The sequence below is a fragment of the Crocodylus porosus genome, unplaced genomic scaffold (assembly GCF_001723895.1).
Source record: "Crocodylus porosus isolate Cpor-Errol unplaced genomic scaffold, CroPor_comp1, whole genome shotgun sequence".
NCBI classification, from domain to species: Eukaryota; Metazoa; Chordata; order Crocodylia; family Crocodylidae; genus Crocodylus; species Crocodylus porosus.
This window is the reverse complement of record NW_017728906.1, coordinates 11,319,477-11,335,908: the sequence shown is the minus strand read 5'-3', so window position 1 is coordinate 11,335,908 and position 16,432 is coordinate 11,319,477. Positions and strand designations below refer to the sequence as shown.

General features: G+C 42.0%; 1 protein-coding gene across 1 annotated transcript in view; it reads right to left on the bottom strand.

Annotated features, from left to right (window-relative positions):
- Window positions 1-16,432, bottom strand: part of CRYBG3 (crystallin beta-gamma domain containing 3) — a 119,927-nt gene that overhangs the window by 46,474 nt on the left and 57,021 nt on the right. The window contains exons 9-12 of the mRNA XM_019557096.1: window positions 14,779-14,893; window positions 12,281-12,316; window positions 10,460-10,593; window positions 8,385-8,511 (exon numbers count right to left, since the gene is read on the bottom strand). Of these exons, the coding sequence (XP_019412641.1) occupies window positions 8,385-8,511; window positions 10,460-10,593; window positions 12,281-12,316; window positions 14,779-14,893 (412 nt within the window). The remainder of the gene's footprint in view (window positions 1-8,384; window positions 8,512-10,459; window positions 10,594-12,280; window positions 12,317-14,778; window positions 14,894-16,432) is intronic.

Here is a 16,432-nt window from a genome sequence, read left to right as displayed (position 1 = left end):
TTGACTAAACAGAAAACAAAACAGGCTTCAGGGGTAATGCTAATTAAAGTTAAACAAAGGAACCCAAAACGCTACATGATTTGGTCTGAAGAAGAAAAAAAGGAGGAACAGAAAGAAGTGAACACCTCTTCTGGGCATGGTTTACAGTCTGTTCTGCAGCAGCACAGAAGGAGAGTTTTCAGGTATCTGAAGGAGGCACAGTCAGTCTGTTTTCAGATTGCCCAACTTCACTGGTTGGAATCCAGAGGAGATTCAGAAGGACCCACAGAATGACTATGTGGGTGTGCTAACCTCTGTCCTCAGTAAGTCAAAAGAGGAGTCAAATCATTCCAACCTCTATCTTGCAAAGCACATTTTCTTGCACTTTGTGTGATGAATTAGATTTTGGTCCTCAGTTTCAATGCACTTCCTTCGCCATGCTGGAGTAGATGCCGATGTTGGTTCTGAGATACTAGTTAAATGACCCACATATCAAAGAAAATATTTTTATTTATGAGTCCTGTAAAACTCGACCAGTAAATTCCCAGCTGGTTGTAGCTGTGTTGGTCTACGAACACGCAGGCAAGGTTCTTTGGGTAGATGTGACCTTTTATTATACCAACTGAGTAGTTGGGAAAAGGTTTGTAGCAAGATTTTGAGAGCAATCACCCTTCTTGAAGCATGATTGCGCCCAAAAGCTTGCTAAGAACTTTTTTCCAACTACTCAGTTGGTCTAATAAAAGATATCACATCTACACAAGAACCTTGCTGAACAGTAAATTGCACATTTTAGACACCCATACTCGTAACTCTAGGCTTGGAAAGATTAAAAAAAACATGGTAGCAATAAGAAAGTTACACCTATCAACCCCCTAAAAGGCATATTCAGGTACTTCCTTCAAATTCACTCTCCACAAATTTCTCTACTTGAAATTCCTCCACGAGGTTTAGTGAAATTGCAGTTGAAAAGCACATCTACTTTTCCTGGAACCTGAAGGCAAAAGATTCTAATGTTAAACCAGGGTCCAAGGGGAGCCCCACTTAATCTGCTTAGTAGCTGCTGTCCATATTTTAAACTAAGCAAATAATAAAATCTCTAACAAAAGGCTAGCACTGTTGATACAGTGCATTCAATTCTTCCAAAATGTAATAATGAAAGAGTAAATTCCTATTTTGCAGTCAACTCTATTCTTGGTAGAAGTGACTGCACAGTCAAATGAACTCAACATAAGGAGTTCTCAAGTGGGAAAAAATGAAGAAGCTGTTTAGCCACAATGCCCATTACTGTTGTAGTGCTTGAGCACCATACAATTTTTTCCTGCTTTGATATTTAGTACCTTTCAATTCTCCACAACAGTAATCTTTGGGACTGAATTTTCAAGTGTAACTTTGAAGCCCAGAATTGAATTAAAAATTGTGGTGTGTTTTTGTTTTGTTTGTAAAAAGGACACTATGCATGTAGGCTGAGAGAGCATGACCGAGTTCTGTCTTCAGGTAACTACATTCTAAACCCAGGATGCTGCCAGAGCAAGTATTTGTCAGAAAACACACAAAAGTCTTCTCCAACTAGTAACAGTTCTCAAAGGAACTCTGAACATCACAGCGGTTTCCACACGCACATGTAGTGACATTAAAAAAAAAAGGAAACCTCAGGTCTAGACTCCAAGCTGAGACCAGGTGACTCACCTTAACATTCCCACCATCTGCAGCCAGGCTCACTTAGCTTTCCAGAAGGCTGCCTTCTTCAGCAACCTCTACACCCATACGTCCTGTTCTTCTCAGATGCAACATTCACAAAATGACCTTAAAATGCCAAGTTCTGCTTCACATAGTACAGCAAGGAAAGGAAGCAGGAACTCCCACCTACCGCAGAGACCTTTAACCAGTCGCAAATTCAGTCCCATCTCCCTGCTTCACAGTGAACCTGTGGGAAATGGCCTCTCTGTGCCTCCTCACAAAGTTCTTAAATCCATCCCTCTAGAAGTCTCTGTCCGGTATACCCAACGTTAGGAAATGCTTACCCCAAGATAGGGCTGTGTAATTGGTGACCCCCCAGGCCACATCCAACCTTGCAGGGGTTAAATTGTGGCCCCGGGTCCCCCAGTGCAGGTGCTGCTCCTTCTATTGCTCTCTAGCTGAGCTCCCCCTTGCTTTGCTGCTGGCCTCTGCCGTTGGGGAGTGGGCAGCATGGCATGGCCTGGAGCTGAGGGACCTGAAGACTGTGGGCTTCGGGTATAACAGGAACCTGGCCTGGAACAGTGGTGCTGGCCTAATGTGAAGGCCCATGGGATGCAGTACAGCAAGGGAAGGCTTTGCGTGGTACAGGGGCATTAGCAGACTGCAGGGGAGGTGAGGAAGGCATGCTTGGCAATGCAGCAGGGCTGTGCATGAGGCCTGGCGCAGAGTGGCATAGTGGGAGAGGGAGGGTTGCATGTGGCACAGTGCAGTGTAGAGGCGGGGGCAAGCAGTGTGGCAACCAGCTCATTCAGTGTGTGGTCAGGGGTCTGTGGCCCTCAGCTACTCAGAAATTGGCTGGCCCTGCCCTATTGTAAATCATGGAATTGGAGAGAAGTAGGGCTGGAAGGGACCTCCAGAGATCATTTAGTTCAATCCCCATCCTATACAAATACATTGTCTAACTTCTTAGTAAGACTACACAATCAATGCTGACACAACACTAGCCATCATAACCTACTAGAGGTAAAGCAGGGGGACTGCAACAGCCAACGTCCTGCAGGTATAAAGGTTGCTAAAATACACAAGAGATCTCAGGAAGGGGGCTGCGGCTCCCCACTACAAAGGAAGGCAAAACCCGCATAGTCCATACCAATCTGAACATGGGGAAAAATTGCTTCCCGACTCCAAATATGGTGATAGGTCTGTCACTGAGTGAAGGGGCAAGACCCCCTAGCTAGGAATCTCTGGGTGTAAATCCCAGCAGGAGCACTAGCACACCCCAGGCAAAATCCCCAGCCTTGGCTGCAGCCAACAACCAATACCTCTGAGGAAGGCTGAACGCCGCCCCCCCCCCAACATACAGCAGGAGGTGGGTGGAATTCCCTTTTGACCCCACATGGCAACCAGCAAAACCAGAAGTATGGGAAATACCCATAGTAGAACATAGGCATAGCTATGCCCAGATCATTCCTGACGAGTGCTTGTCCAACCTCTTCTTGAACTTCTCTAGCGCTGGCGAGCCCACAACTACATTAGGCAATGCATGTGTATTCCATTGCCTCACTGTTCTAACACCAAAAATGTTTTCCTGATATTGAGTCTAAAGCTACTTGACTGCAACTCCAAGCCATACATGTGCACCCTACTGTCTTCAGCAAGAGAGAAAGTGTTTTCCCTCTTCTTTATGGCAGCCCTTTAAGAATTTGAAGACTGCTATCATGTCCCCTCTTAAGCACCTTTCCCACAAGCCAAATATGCTTAGCTTCTTCACCCTCTCCTTGTATGGCTTGCTTTCCAAGCCTTTTATCACCTTTGTTGCCCACCTCTGGACCTTTTCTAACTTTTCCACATACTTTAAAAAATGTGGACTCCAAAACTGGACATCATAACCTAGATGAGTTGTAGCCAGTGCCAAACAGAGAGGTACCTAATATTTTTATTGTTGCATCCCCAAAACTGCATTAATTTTTTGTGTGGCTGCATCACACCGCAGACTCAGTTTAGTCTGTGATCTATCCAGATCCTTCTCCACAGAGCTGCCTCCAACCAGGTGTCACCCATTTTGTATTTTTGATTATTCTTTCTGAGGTACAGCACCATGCATCTGTCATCCTGTTTGCTCCAGTCCAGCTTTCCAGTCTGTCAAGATTCTTCTGAATTGTGCTCCCATCCTCCAAAGTGTTCCCAGTCCTTTTCAGTTTTGTGTCATCTGCAAACTTGCTCAAGAAGCTTTCTATACCACCATCCAAATCATTAATAAACATAGTGAACAGCACCAGGATGGGGACAGAGCCCTGTAGGACTCCACTCAAAGCCTCCTGCCACTCTCACATGGATCCATTGCTTGTGGCTATTGAGCCACATATCTGTCCACCTTATAGAGTATTTGTCCAGCCCAAATTTCTTCAATTTCTTTATGAGGTCATATGCCACCTTCTCAAAAGCCTTGCTGAAGTCCCCATACTCTATATATACAACATTCCCTTCATCCATCCAAGTAGTTACTTTGTCAAAGAATGAGATCAAGACTGTTCTTAGTAAATCTATGCTGGCTGCTTATGATCAGCCTTTTATCCTCTAAATGCTTGCAAATGGTCTTCCTTAGGATATGCTTTAGTAACTTCTCAGGTACTGAGGTGAGGCTAACCAGTCTGTAGTTCCCCAGGTCCTCCTTTTTGCCTTTTTTAAACAGAAGTATTATACTGACCCTTTTCCATTCCTTTGGTACTCCACCTGTCTCCCGTGACTTCATGAGTATCATTGACAAGGGCTCCGAGATCTCTTCCAGGTCCTTCAGTACCCTGGAATGAAGTTCATCTGGCCCTGCTGACTTGAATTCATTCAGACCCATTAAAAGCTCTCTGTCTCTTTTGTTATTTCAACCCTCAGTTTATCCCCTTCCTTATCTAAATAATCCTTGTTAAGTGTCTGGCTGCAGTTTAATATTTTTGTGAGCACTGAGGCAAAGTAGTTGTTGAGTAGCTCTGCCTTCTTGGCCTCTTCTGTTGGGAGTTCCACCCCAGCTAGTTAATAGTGGGTCCACAGCTTCTTTGGGTCTTCTCTTGTGGCCAACATACTTATAGAACCTCTTCTTGTTGTCTTTAACTTCCCTTGCCAGGCACAGCTTATTCTTTATCTCTGCCTTCCTTATTTTGTCCCTTCAGGTTCTTACTATTTTTTTAGTAGGCTTCCTTGGTGATGTGCCCAAGACCAGACTCAAAAAAGCCTGAGAAGAGGCAGGGAGGAAGAGTGGAAGGGAAGGGGGTTTGAACCGAATTCCCTTTGTAGCAATTTCAAAGCTAACTGCAAACACAGGTACATCAACTTTAAACACCTGTGCAGGTGTGTAAGCCCACACAGCATTTCACATGCACTTTTCATCTTAATATAAGCAATAAAGGCAGACACAAAGAAAATCTCCATTCTCAACAAGGAAAAAATCACCCAAAGGAGGAATGACAAAGCATTCAGGATAGGAGTTCCCTAGTGACAGATACATTTTCAAATATGAAAACCTGTAAAGATGCTTAAAAGCTTTTCACATCACAAAAGTCTGCCACGGTTATAGTTGAATCAGTCTTCAAATACAGGAAGTCACATTTTTATTTTTTGTGCTGACCAGAATCATTTAAGGTGCCCCAAGGCAAGTCTACACATGGCTTTAATGCACAATAGCCTATTTTACTGTGCATTAAAGCATCATGTAAAAAACTGCAGGCACTTTGACATGTGCTCTGGGAGTGGGGGCAGTGTTTTAATTAGAGCAGCTCTGAGAGGTGCTCTAATTAAAGTGCTGCCGTGTCTCATGTAGCAATGTCTCTGGGATTGAAAATAGTGGCAGAGTGGTTCGTTGAACTAATAAAGCTCATTGAACTAATAAAGCTTTAGTTCAAGTGCCTCCACTGCCATTTTTAAGCACAGGGATGCTGGTACACAAGAAGCAGGAGGCTGTTGGAGCATGGCAACTGCCATTCTCCATCAGACTCAATTAAATGAGTCCACTCTGACATGCTGAAATTCCAGGATGTTGGAGCAGCTTTGGTGCTTGTGTATAGGCGCCTGTATGATTATACTAATGTGCAGTAAAATAGGCTACTGAGCATTACGCATCACATAAAAACCATGCACATTTGTTACCGTGAATTAAGGTAGCTTCATGCACATTTGTTTAGGGCCTCACATTGGAGATACTAAACTTAATGCACATTAGGAAAAGCGCCTTAATGCACATGTAGACACACCCACAGATACTTACCTATAATGTACAGAGTCAGTGAAATACTTCTTGGTTAACTCTAAACCAAAAATTGCTAGAACTTCAGTGTTCATTATATAAGAAGACTATTTTTCCTGTGGTATTATGGAGGTTTTCAGAGATCTCCTTACAGAAAGATACAGAAATTACCTTAAAATGCAGGTTCTCTCAAATATCAGCAAACCCTTCTTTGTAAAGGCTATTTTTCTTACACACAATTTTTTTTATTGCCTGTAGAAGATTCAGTACACATTCTACAACACACATACTGAATAAAACCATCTTTTTAACAAATGTAGCTGGCCTGTAAAACACTGCATCACAGCCAAAAGGATTAATAGATTCAGATTGTAAGGCTGGAAGGGACCTCGGAAGATCATCGGGTCCAGCCCCCTGCACCAAACAGGAAAGACAACTGGGGTCAGGTGACCGTCCAGTATCTTCTTGAAGATTTCCAGGGTAGCCAATTGTACCACCTCTGGAGGGAGCTTATTCCACAGCCTGGGCACCCTAGTTGTGAAGTAGTTTTTCCTAGTGTTGAGCCTCAAACGGTCTTCCAGAAGTTTGTGGCCATTACTCCTAGTTTTCCCCAAGGGTACCCTGGTGAACAGTTGTTCACTGAACCCTTGATGTACGCGTCTGATGTTAGTGGTAAGCTGCTATCAAGTCTTCTCTCAGCCTTCTCTTTTTCAGGCTGAATAGTCCCAGATCCCTCAGCCTTTCCTTGTTTAAAGCAACAGTCAAAAATGATATAGGATCAGAGGCTTCTCTTGGTATTCCCAAGTGTTCACTTTCATCTGTATGCAGATGCCTGTATTTTACCCACTGGGCACTTCATTGACTTTCTCTTTGTATGCGCCATGGTAGTAGTGCCTGTCAAACCTTACTTTACTCATGAGTTTATTTCTCTGACTGTATGATGGACCATTTAGCGGATGTGATCTTTCAATCTTCTTTTCCTGTTTACCCATGTAGCACAACTCCAAAGGAAGCCTTATGCCTAAAGAGACATTAGCTCCTTCCATTTTAAAACAGAGAATGTTCATGTTGGTAGAAAACGTATGATGTTAATAGGTAGTCAGAATAAATAAGACAGAACTTTGTGTGGGAATGTACTAGGTTTGTTTGGTTTTAGAAGTAGAAATGTATTTCATTCCAAGGATCAAGGACTTCCATAGCTTTGATACATGCAGGCTAAGGTCATGATTGGTTCATGCAACTGAAGGGTTACTTCAGTTACTTGATATTTATCATTAACAAATAGTAAGTAAAGTTCAGAGTGGGACCCAGGTAATATATCTGTCAAAATTATATCAGTGTAGATTAACCCTGCCTCTAATAGAAGACAAGGTATTATCAATTTTGTACTGACAATTATTATTTATCCAAGTGGAGCTATTGATTTTTATGAATTGCCTATAGTAATACATGTTACAAAAGGAAAGCTGTTCAGATCCATAGTTTATATTCTTTATTGTACCTTGTAGTAGGTTTGGGGTTAATTAAATCACTCAATCTTTCAGGTTTTATTTAGGATCTTTACACTATTTTTATTCTTCCAGGGCAAACTCCCTCGCATCAAGACACAATCAACATAAGCAATTATCACTGTAAATAAATAACCTGTGGTCTTCTCACTGACTGTGACCACTTCTCAGTTTTAAGAAGGAGCCATTCTTTGCAGCTGCTTAAAAAACATACAAAGCTTCTTTTTAAATGAAGTAAAGGAACATCTAAGCAAAGGAAATGATAGATGTTCTAATCCTCTTTCTCCCTAAACTTTCAAGTATCCAAGATTTCTTCCAAATCAGGCATTGGCTTGGTTTTCATTAGCATCTCATCATGGCTCCTACTAAAAAAACATCTAAAAACAAGATTTTTCTTACTATGATAATTTTACTGCCAAAGTTTTCTGGCACAAAAACTACTGAGAAGCATTGTAATGCCATTGTAAAGCCTGCAACAGCTGTTGTGTCGACATCCTATTTTTATGTTAATGAAAACGATTATACACAGATATATACATAAATTTTAGTATTTATTTTAGTGTCTAAATAGCAGAAATGAGAATTTTGCAGGGAAGAAAGGGATTTTGCAGTCTTGCACATTCTTTCCTTGAGAAAAGAATATCCTAGAACTTGCAGAATTTTCCAGAAAACAATGCACTTTTCACTGTATAGGTGGGAACATAATGAAAACTTTCATGAGAGTATGTGCATGGGAGCAAGATAGAGAGTAACCAAGCAAAGAGAAATGAGGTCTCCTCATAGAAATTTATGAAAAATAATCTTAATTTTTACTCTGAAACTGTGTCTAATCAAAATGAATTAATTAAATTAACAAATTGAAGCAACTCTTGCCTACCCCTTCCCCTACCCACACATCAAAGTGCAGTGTGATTATGGCCTCCTGAATTGGTCCACACACACACATATGCATGCACACAAGCACACAAATCAGGAATAGTACTTACAGCTTGTAGGAATCTAAAAGACAGCAGGGCAGTGCCAATTCCCCCCCAGGAGTGCCTATCTTCATAATCTCCCTCCTCCAGCAGATACTGATGGCCTTTATAGCGTTCCTTTTCATATGCAACCCATCTACAATAGCATAACACATGGGAAAAAAAATAAAAGATGTTGTTGAGCACTTGTGCATTAAGAACAGGTGTGGAAAGTGAGCATCTTTACACTTTTAGGATGGAGGTCACAAACTCAGATGACAAACAAAATAATGCTTGTTTTTTAAGATTACACCATACATTAACGAAGCATTCTTTGTGGATCAATACTCCATTTCACCACATGGTGCTTTCTTTAACAGAAGTTTAATTGTGTAACAGTCACAGATGTCCCATCCCTCTTCACAAGTGCTCCTGTCATATTCTGCTGCAGTATTTCAACACAAATGTGGCTCATGAGACACAGGATAAATGTCTATGCAAAATAATTTTACCAGGCAATGAATCATACTATTTTGAACAAATAGGTAAGGCTTGATTAAAAATATTTCCGCATCAATGCTGAATATTCTCAGTGTTTTTAAAAAAAAAGTGTAGAATGACACAAAAATCTTATGATAAGATTTCAAAAGATAAGACAAAGTGAGATAGAATTCAAAGTCCCCATGCAAAACAGAGGGTATCCCATCTGTTTGCCATTTTGCAGCGGGTATGTGTGTGTGTGTAGGGGGACAAAAATAAGGATGTATATTAAAAAACTGTCGGTTAAGCTTCATTAATAGGTACTATATATTCATATCTGCAACAACACCACCAGCAAATGTCTTATGCTTCTGTGAGCATTTCTTCTGTTAAACTTTCCTACAAGGATTTATAACTGCTGTACAAATTCTGTTAGCACTGGAATTCGGCAGACAAGAATGAATTTATTTTTAACAACATTTGGTTTAAATTAGTTCAGCTGCTTAAGTTATTGTGAAATAAAAAAAAAAAGCACAGAGGCAAAAAAAGATCATTTAAAAAAAATCTTAGGTCTTCCAGAGACTTGGCACATAATGTCTTTGGCAAGTACCTTTGGGTATTTACATTGAAGTTTTTCTATGAATTTTGTGCATGGGAAAGTCTACAGATAGCCTGAAATAACAGACATACAGCACATGTAGTATCTCAGTCACTGTACTGAGGCATTAGCTCTCTAACCATGACAACAGTGTTAGTGTCAGCATTATTTCACTGCTTTACCAGAAATATGCTTTCTAGAAGCATGTGTTTTTCAACCCCTGTTAGACAAATAAGTGGATATTAGAGGTGAGGAAACAGCAGAGTGTTTAGCTGGTATCCAGAGTTCTTAGGCAAGCATCACTGGTTTCTCTACAGCTCTGTTTTACAGTCATTTATATAAATCCAAATTAGAGACTATCAAATCTAAGTGGCAATATTTTACCTTTCACTCATCCACTTTGCACTAGCAAAAATGACAGCAAAGGGGGCAGAACAATGCAGAATCAATCCCTGATGCATAGTCATAAGTAAAAAAAAAAAAATTGTTAGGTCATGTTAACAAGGGCAGCTGACAAATGAATAACCTAGGCAGTTAATAGCTTTTACAGATTTGCAAATTAGGTGGAAGATTATGGCTACATCTACACGGGACACTTTAGGAAGTTACCGCAAAGCTACTAAAAGTGAGGTCAATCCCCAAAAGCTAAAATGTGTTATGCCTCCGTGTAAATCCTTTGATTTAGGAGCAAGTGGCCTTAGTTAGCTGGACCTTATGAACGTTGACTGTGGTTGATTTGTCCTGACCTTCCTGTGGGTCTCTGTGTAGACAAGCCTTATGGAGACACAGATACAGACACTTCAGCCTGCTAGCCAACACTGAAGGTGCAAAATCCTAATGAAGACAAGGAATTTTGTCTCAGAGCAGTGGCTACAGGTTAGCTAACATGACTCAGGACACTTATGCTTTCCAGCACACAAACGTCTGAGGCTGTGGTTTACAATAACAAAACTACTTATATAGGAATATAATTTTGTTATAGTTTTACAAAGAAAAAAGCTTAAATATTAAAATGAAAGGTACTCACACTCCACCAATGACACGTATTGATCCAATTCCCTGGAAATCCTCCTCATTTCTAAACAGAGCAGGGACACAATCTGTGTTTTCAGAAAGCTCTTTGGCCCGTCCTCTGAAGTGGGTTCTTTCATATATTATTATCTGGAGAACATGATTTGAAAGAATAGATTGAGCCCTTTGAGTTTACTAACCATAAACATGGAACTTGCAGTGTCACATTGTTTAGGGTCACTGTTTTTTCCCCAGTCAGCACTATGGGGAAACTTTGTGCTTTGTGAACTCTTGACTCTGCCAGATATTGGGCTTATCCAGGCCAGGTTATCAGTCTGACTTGTTTTCATGATGAAAATTACTAGCATAATTATACCAATATTCCTGCACCGCTCCGGTCATATTAGTGTAATACTGCCAGTGATGCTCTTATTCTAGGCAGAGTAAATCCTGAGCTCTCTGCTGTCAAAGCTGAACTGACAGTAATACCTATGCCAAGTCATCTAGTTCAGCCCCCTGCTCAAGGCAGATCATCTCTGACTAAACCATTCCAGCCAAGATTCTGTCTAACCTGCTCTTGAAAATTTCCAGGGATGGAAAGTCCACAGTTTTTCTTGATAGCCTGTTCCACTGCTTGACCACTTTTGTAATCAGAAAGTTCTTCCAACTTAAATATCTTCTGCTGTGGCTTGAGGCCATTGTTCTTATTTTGACCCCTACAGCCACAGAGAAAAGCCTATCTCCATCCTCTCTATATTTGTCCTTCAAGTATTTGGAGACTCTTATCTGTTCTCCACATTAAATAACCCATGCTCTTTCAGCCATTCCTCATAAGTCACGCTTCCCAGGACTCTAAACTAGAGGTGGACTGATATAGCTGTCCATATCCTATTGGCACCAATAAAAGGAAAATCGACATTATCGGCAATAGGATTTTTTTGGCTGATGTGGCCGATAATGCCACCAATAAATGCCACATGCATACATGCAGCTGCAGCACACCATACAGGTGGTCAGGAGCGCCGCCTGGAGAGCAGCATCTGGCTGGCAGGTCTGTTGAGGGAAAAGGGGTGGGGAAATGGATGGGGCATGGGGGGAGGAGGGGGAGACAGCTCAAAGCCCCCGTGATAAGGGAGGGAGTGGGGCTGGCACTGGGACTGGGGCGCAGTGTGGGGGAAGATCCCACTGCTGCACTCACGCTGGGAGGGCATGTGCCCCTTGGTGGCAGGGGTGCTGAGAGGGGCGCTACAAGGGTGCTACAGCTAGAATTCGCCATAGCCCCCCTCCCAGCACTGCTGCCAACCTCCCTGAGTGCAGCCCGGCCCAGCCTCCCTGCTGGGAAGAGCCTGGGACCACCTTTGGCTCCAGCCTGCAGCGGCAGCCCTGATTTTCAGTCAGACTTTGATCCTTGCATGGGGATAGGGATGGGGAAGAAAAGAGTACCCACTTCCCCACCCCTTTCCAATACCCTCCTCCTTTGAATGTGGTGAGATAAGGCACATAATGATTGCAACATCCCAATCCGTCAATGATATCTGTTATGCTTGCATCAGTGAGGAAAAAGCCATTTCAGATTGTAGTCCCTTTAAATTCTTCTTCAGCTGACAAAAAAAACTGTTTCGGCTTTTAGATCGCACAAAGCAGTTGTGGCTATTGGGTTGCACAGTGACACAGACTTTGTTCTCAGGAAGTGGGGAGGATGAAGAATGCTTCCTTATCTTTTTGGGCGAGGGAGTGGGTACTTCTTGACTGCTAAATATAGAAGGCTAGATTAGGCAGTCTGTTACATCAGGATGGGTTTATGATTTGATTGACTATACTCGCACACAGTACTTACCTTAACATTCATAGGGAATTGTACCTTTAGTCCACCCTAAAGTTTAAACAAAAAAGAAAAGAGCATTACATGATATTTTAAATTATGCTTCCCTGGATGCATGTTCTATAAACCCAAAAGAATATGCAGCCCTTGTAACGATACTTGTCAATGCCATTTTCTGTTAAAACAAATTGTGACTTTGAGATACTTTGATAATTCATAATACCAGTGCTCACCTATAAAAAAGATAGACAAACAGGCTTCATGATTATACCAGCCTCTGGGTATAAAAAACATTTAAAATGTTTGCATAGTTATTTTCTATATTTACACTGTAGACCAAAATAGTTACTGCTCTTTGTTAACTAATCATGAAGCAGGTGTTCTTTAAATTAACTTTTGAAATTGTAATGACATGCAAGTTTCTTAAATCACTGGGATTGTAGACCTAGAATTATAGAGAAATGGGGCTGATTGCTTGATTCCTTGGATTGAGAACAGTGTAAATGCTCTAGGGATGGAAGAAGTGTGAGCGAACTGTACAATAATTTTCCTTCACTAGAAATAGTAGACAAGTCACCTTCTAATTCTTCATCTTCTTTGGAGAACTGGGGAGAATTTCAAAACCACAGAAAGAAATTGGGCAAATACTTTACACTTGCAGCCCTAGCAACCTACATATAACCATTACATACATATATTAAGCTATGTACTACTTTATCTTTCTCTATCATTTTCCATATTTATACCCACAAGCCCACATCAAAGGAAAATTATCCTGCCTCTGAATCTAAATTACTGTGCAGTGGTTTCATCTGACCAAACACCACTAGCAGATATTACCTGTGTCAGTTTAAAGAGTTTCTGAAGAGACTTTAATAACATTTTGTTACTTTCTCCAAAATAAGTTTACAACAGTTTGCTTTGGTCTAAGAAGGGTTTTAATCCACATTTTTTAATAAGATATCCTATTGAATGGGTTAGATATACTCTTTTCCTGCATATTCTGTTCCCAAAGGTGATAATGGTTTGTTCACACTGGGTGCATCTACACATGCAATCAGTGTGCCTGATTAAACTCTGGCACAGTTCATGCCAGAGTTTATTGTTCCCAGGCGCTGTGTTTATATATGTGTGCCCAAGACTGCAGCATGGTGAGCTGAGGTGGCACTGCCCCAGGAGGCAAAGGACCCAGGGGGTCAGCCTGCCAGCCCAGAGCTGCTCTACCCTGATTCAATGTTCTGTGGAGGGGCTGGCCATGGCACAAGGGTGCTACAGTGCGGGGCTAGCAGGCAGGCAGTCCCATACTGTAGCACCCTCATGCCCCAGCTAGTCCTGGTCACTATCTACGCATGCATTGTGGTGGAGTAAATAACTCTGCCATAGGATAGTACTTGTATTGGGCAGTACTATCCTATGATGGAATTAATTAGTTTGCTCCGGCTTAACAGATCTGCACATGTACACTGCTAATTAGTCAACTGCGCAGTAAAGTGCATGTGTAGGTGCCCCCACTGAAAAGGAAAAGAAGAGTATTATACTTTTTATACACAAAATTATATTAAGGATCCCTCTAAATGTTCAGATAAAGTTGTGATACGATTTGATCTGCGATGCACACACTTGTGGCATGCTAGATGAATGTGCATGGCAGGAACCCAGAGAGCAAATGCCACAGCATCACAGCCTACCATGCCTTATTGCTGGTGCTGGAGGAGCCCAGGATCCTGATCCCAGGCCTGTCCTGCACCAGCATACTAGTAGTAAGCTCCTGTGGCTATGAGTCCTGCAGTTGACAAGATTCCAGTGGGGTGCTGCTGTGGCTAGGAGTCTGGTCAACTCATGTGACTCCCAGCTATGGAGGCCCATGGGCTGGTGCTGTGGCTGGCAGTTCTGTCAGCTGACGGGACTTCCAGCCACGCTAGCCTGTGGGGTGCTGTTGAGGCCAGGAGTCTTGTCAGCTAACGGCTCCCAGCCCCAGGAGCATTAATCAGGTAGTTGTGTAAAGGGGGCCTGTGAGACATAGGTAGCTGTGTTAGCCTGAAGTCAAGCAGAAGGTAGGATAGATTTCTACCTTAAACACTAACTAAATTAGAAATATATATAACATTAGCTTTTGTGAGCTGGAGCTAACTTCATCAGATGCTCTGAAAGGACCTTGAACACAGCAGTGTATGGAATGGAGAGAGGCATTTGAATACAAAAGTTTGCAAGAAGTGAAGGTGAAGAGGAGGGAGGGAGAGGGGAAGGGGAGGGGGTACGAGGGGGCAGTGCTGGTAGAGGCAAGTAAGCACAGAACCCATAGGGACAAAGGGGTCACACAAAAGGTAATCCAGGAAATAGGATAAGAACTTCTAGTCCCTGTTTAAACCATATATAACACAATCCAGTCTGTGGATGATTTCTTGTTCATGCAAACTTTAACTCAAGTAATCCAAGAGGGACTTCAACTTAAAATGGGCTTTAAACCAAATCATTAAAAAGAAAATGTATCTTCTGAGAATCAACTTTCTCACCATTTTTAAGGGACGTAAGGATTTTACAGTTGTTGAAGAAATTTCAAGCACTGAATGGTCTTCTTCCAAAATAACCATCTCTCCTTTATAATTCAAGTCAGAATAAGCAAGCCACCTGTAACAACAAGAGAAAAATCCAATTAGATATATTAAGAACATAAAACGGTATTTAAATAAAACTTCTTTTCTTGTTTGTGCCCACTGGTATTGGACAATATACATCAAACTCTTCATGTAAATTAATACAAACTATGGTTATATCAGTTCTAACAAAGTTCCAGAGAATTAATTTACGATTTCTTCAGTCTGCCTAGAAGTAATAGATCTAGAAAATTAGCACATTAATCACGTCTTGAAACACCACTCTATTACACTGTGAATAAACACAACCTACAAATTAGTTGTAACGATAAAAAGGATTTGGAAACCAACATCAGGGCCGTCCCTAGTGGGGGGCAAATTGGGGTGATCGCCCCGGGCCCCACAGTCAGTGCTGCATAGGCCCCGCTGCGCCTGCCACACACCTCTAGCTCCAGCTCCGGCTGCTCCCCATCCCCTCCCTCCCCAGCTTCACTGGCTCTAGCTGTTTGCTCCCCACCACCCTCCCACAGCACAGTCCGATATGCCCTGGGCCCTGCACACCCCTAGGGATGGCTCTGACCAACACCACCAAAATCTGTGTTGGATTCATAGCAGGATAGAAGCATTTTTACTGGCTCCCCTGGACTCTACATCAGGCTGTATAAGAATATTCTCATTTACAATATTTTGTTTGAAATCCAGGACATTAAGATCCTCAAAGTGGGGCTCCTTCCTTCAGGCTGGTTTAAGTCAAAAGGATTATCCAGTAAGCAGTGGGTGTGTCTATACAAGATGCCTTAATGTACAGTGGACTTTTCTACTGCACATCGGTGCATCATAGCAAAACCCATGCTAATGCACAGTAGAATTAGTCTACTGCACAGTCACAGAAAAGCATTCATCTTTGCTACTGTGCATTAGTGCAGCTACTGTACCTTTATCTAGGACCTCATATTAGAGGTACTAGACTTAATGTGAAGTAGCAAAGGTGCATCAATGAACATGCAGACATACCCACTGATAAGAAAAGAAACTGAAATCTCTAAGCCATGTAGGAAATTAAGTTCTTAAAACTAGAAAACTATACACAGCTAAAAAATATGGCTCTGCCCTTTCCAGTCACCAAGCTTTAAAACTTATTTTAAACTCTTTTCCCCCATTACAATAGAAAATTTCTCCCTGGCAATCAGAAGTAGTGTGTAAAGTTTAGGGGAAATAAAGCTTATGACGGGAAAATAGCTTCAATGGTACCCATGGAATGGCTAATACTGCTCCACAGTGATTATGTCTTCACAATGATATCTTCATTAGCGACCTGGACAAGGGTGTGGAGAGCATCCTGTTCAAGTTTGCTGATGACACCAAGCTGTGGGGTAAAGTGAATACACCGGCAGGCAGGGACCACATCCAGGCAGACCTGGAGAGGTTAGAGAAGTGGGAGGATCTGAACAGGATGTGGTTCAACAAGGACAAGTGCAGGGTGCTGCACCTGGGGAGAGGGAACCAGCCTTGTGGTTATAGGTTAGGGGCTGACCCTCTCAGCAGCACAGAGGCAGAGAGGGATCTTGGAGTC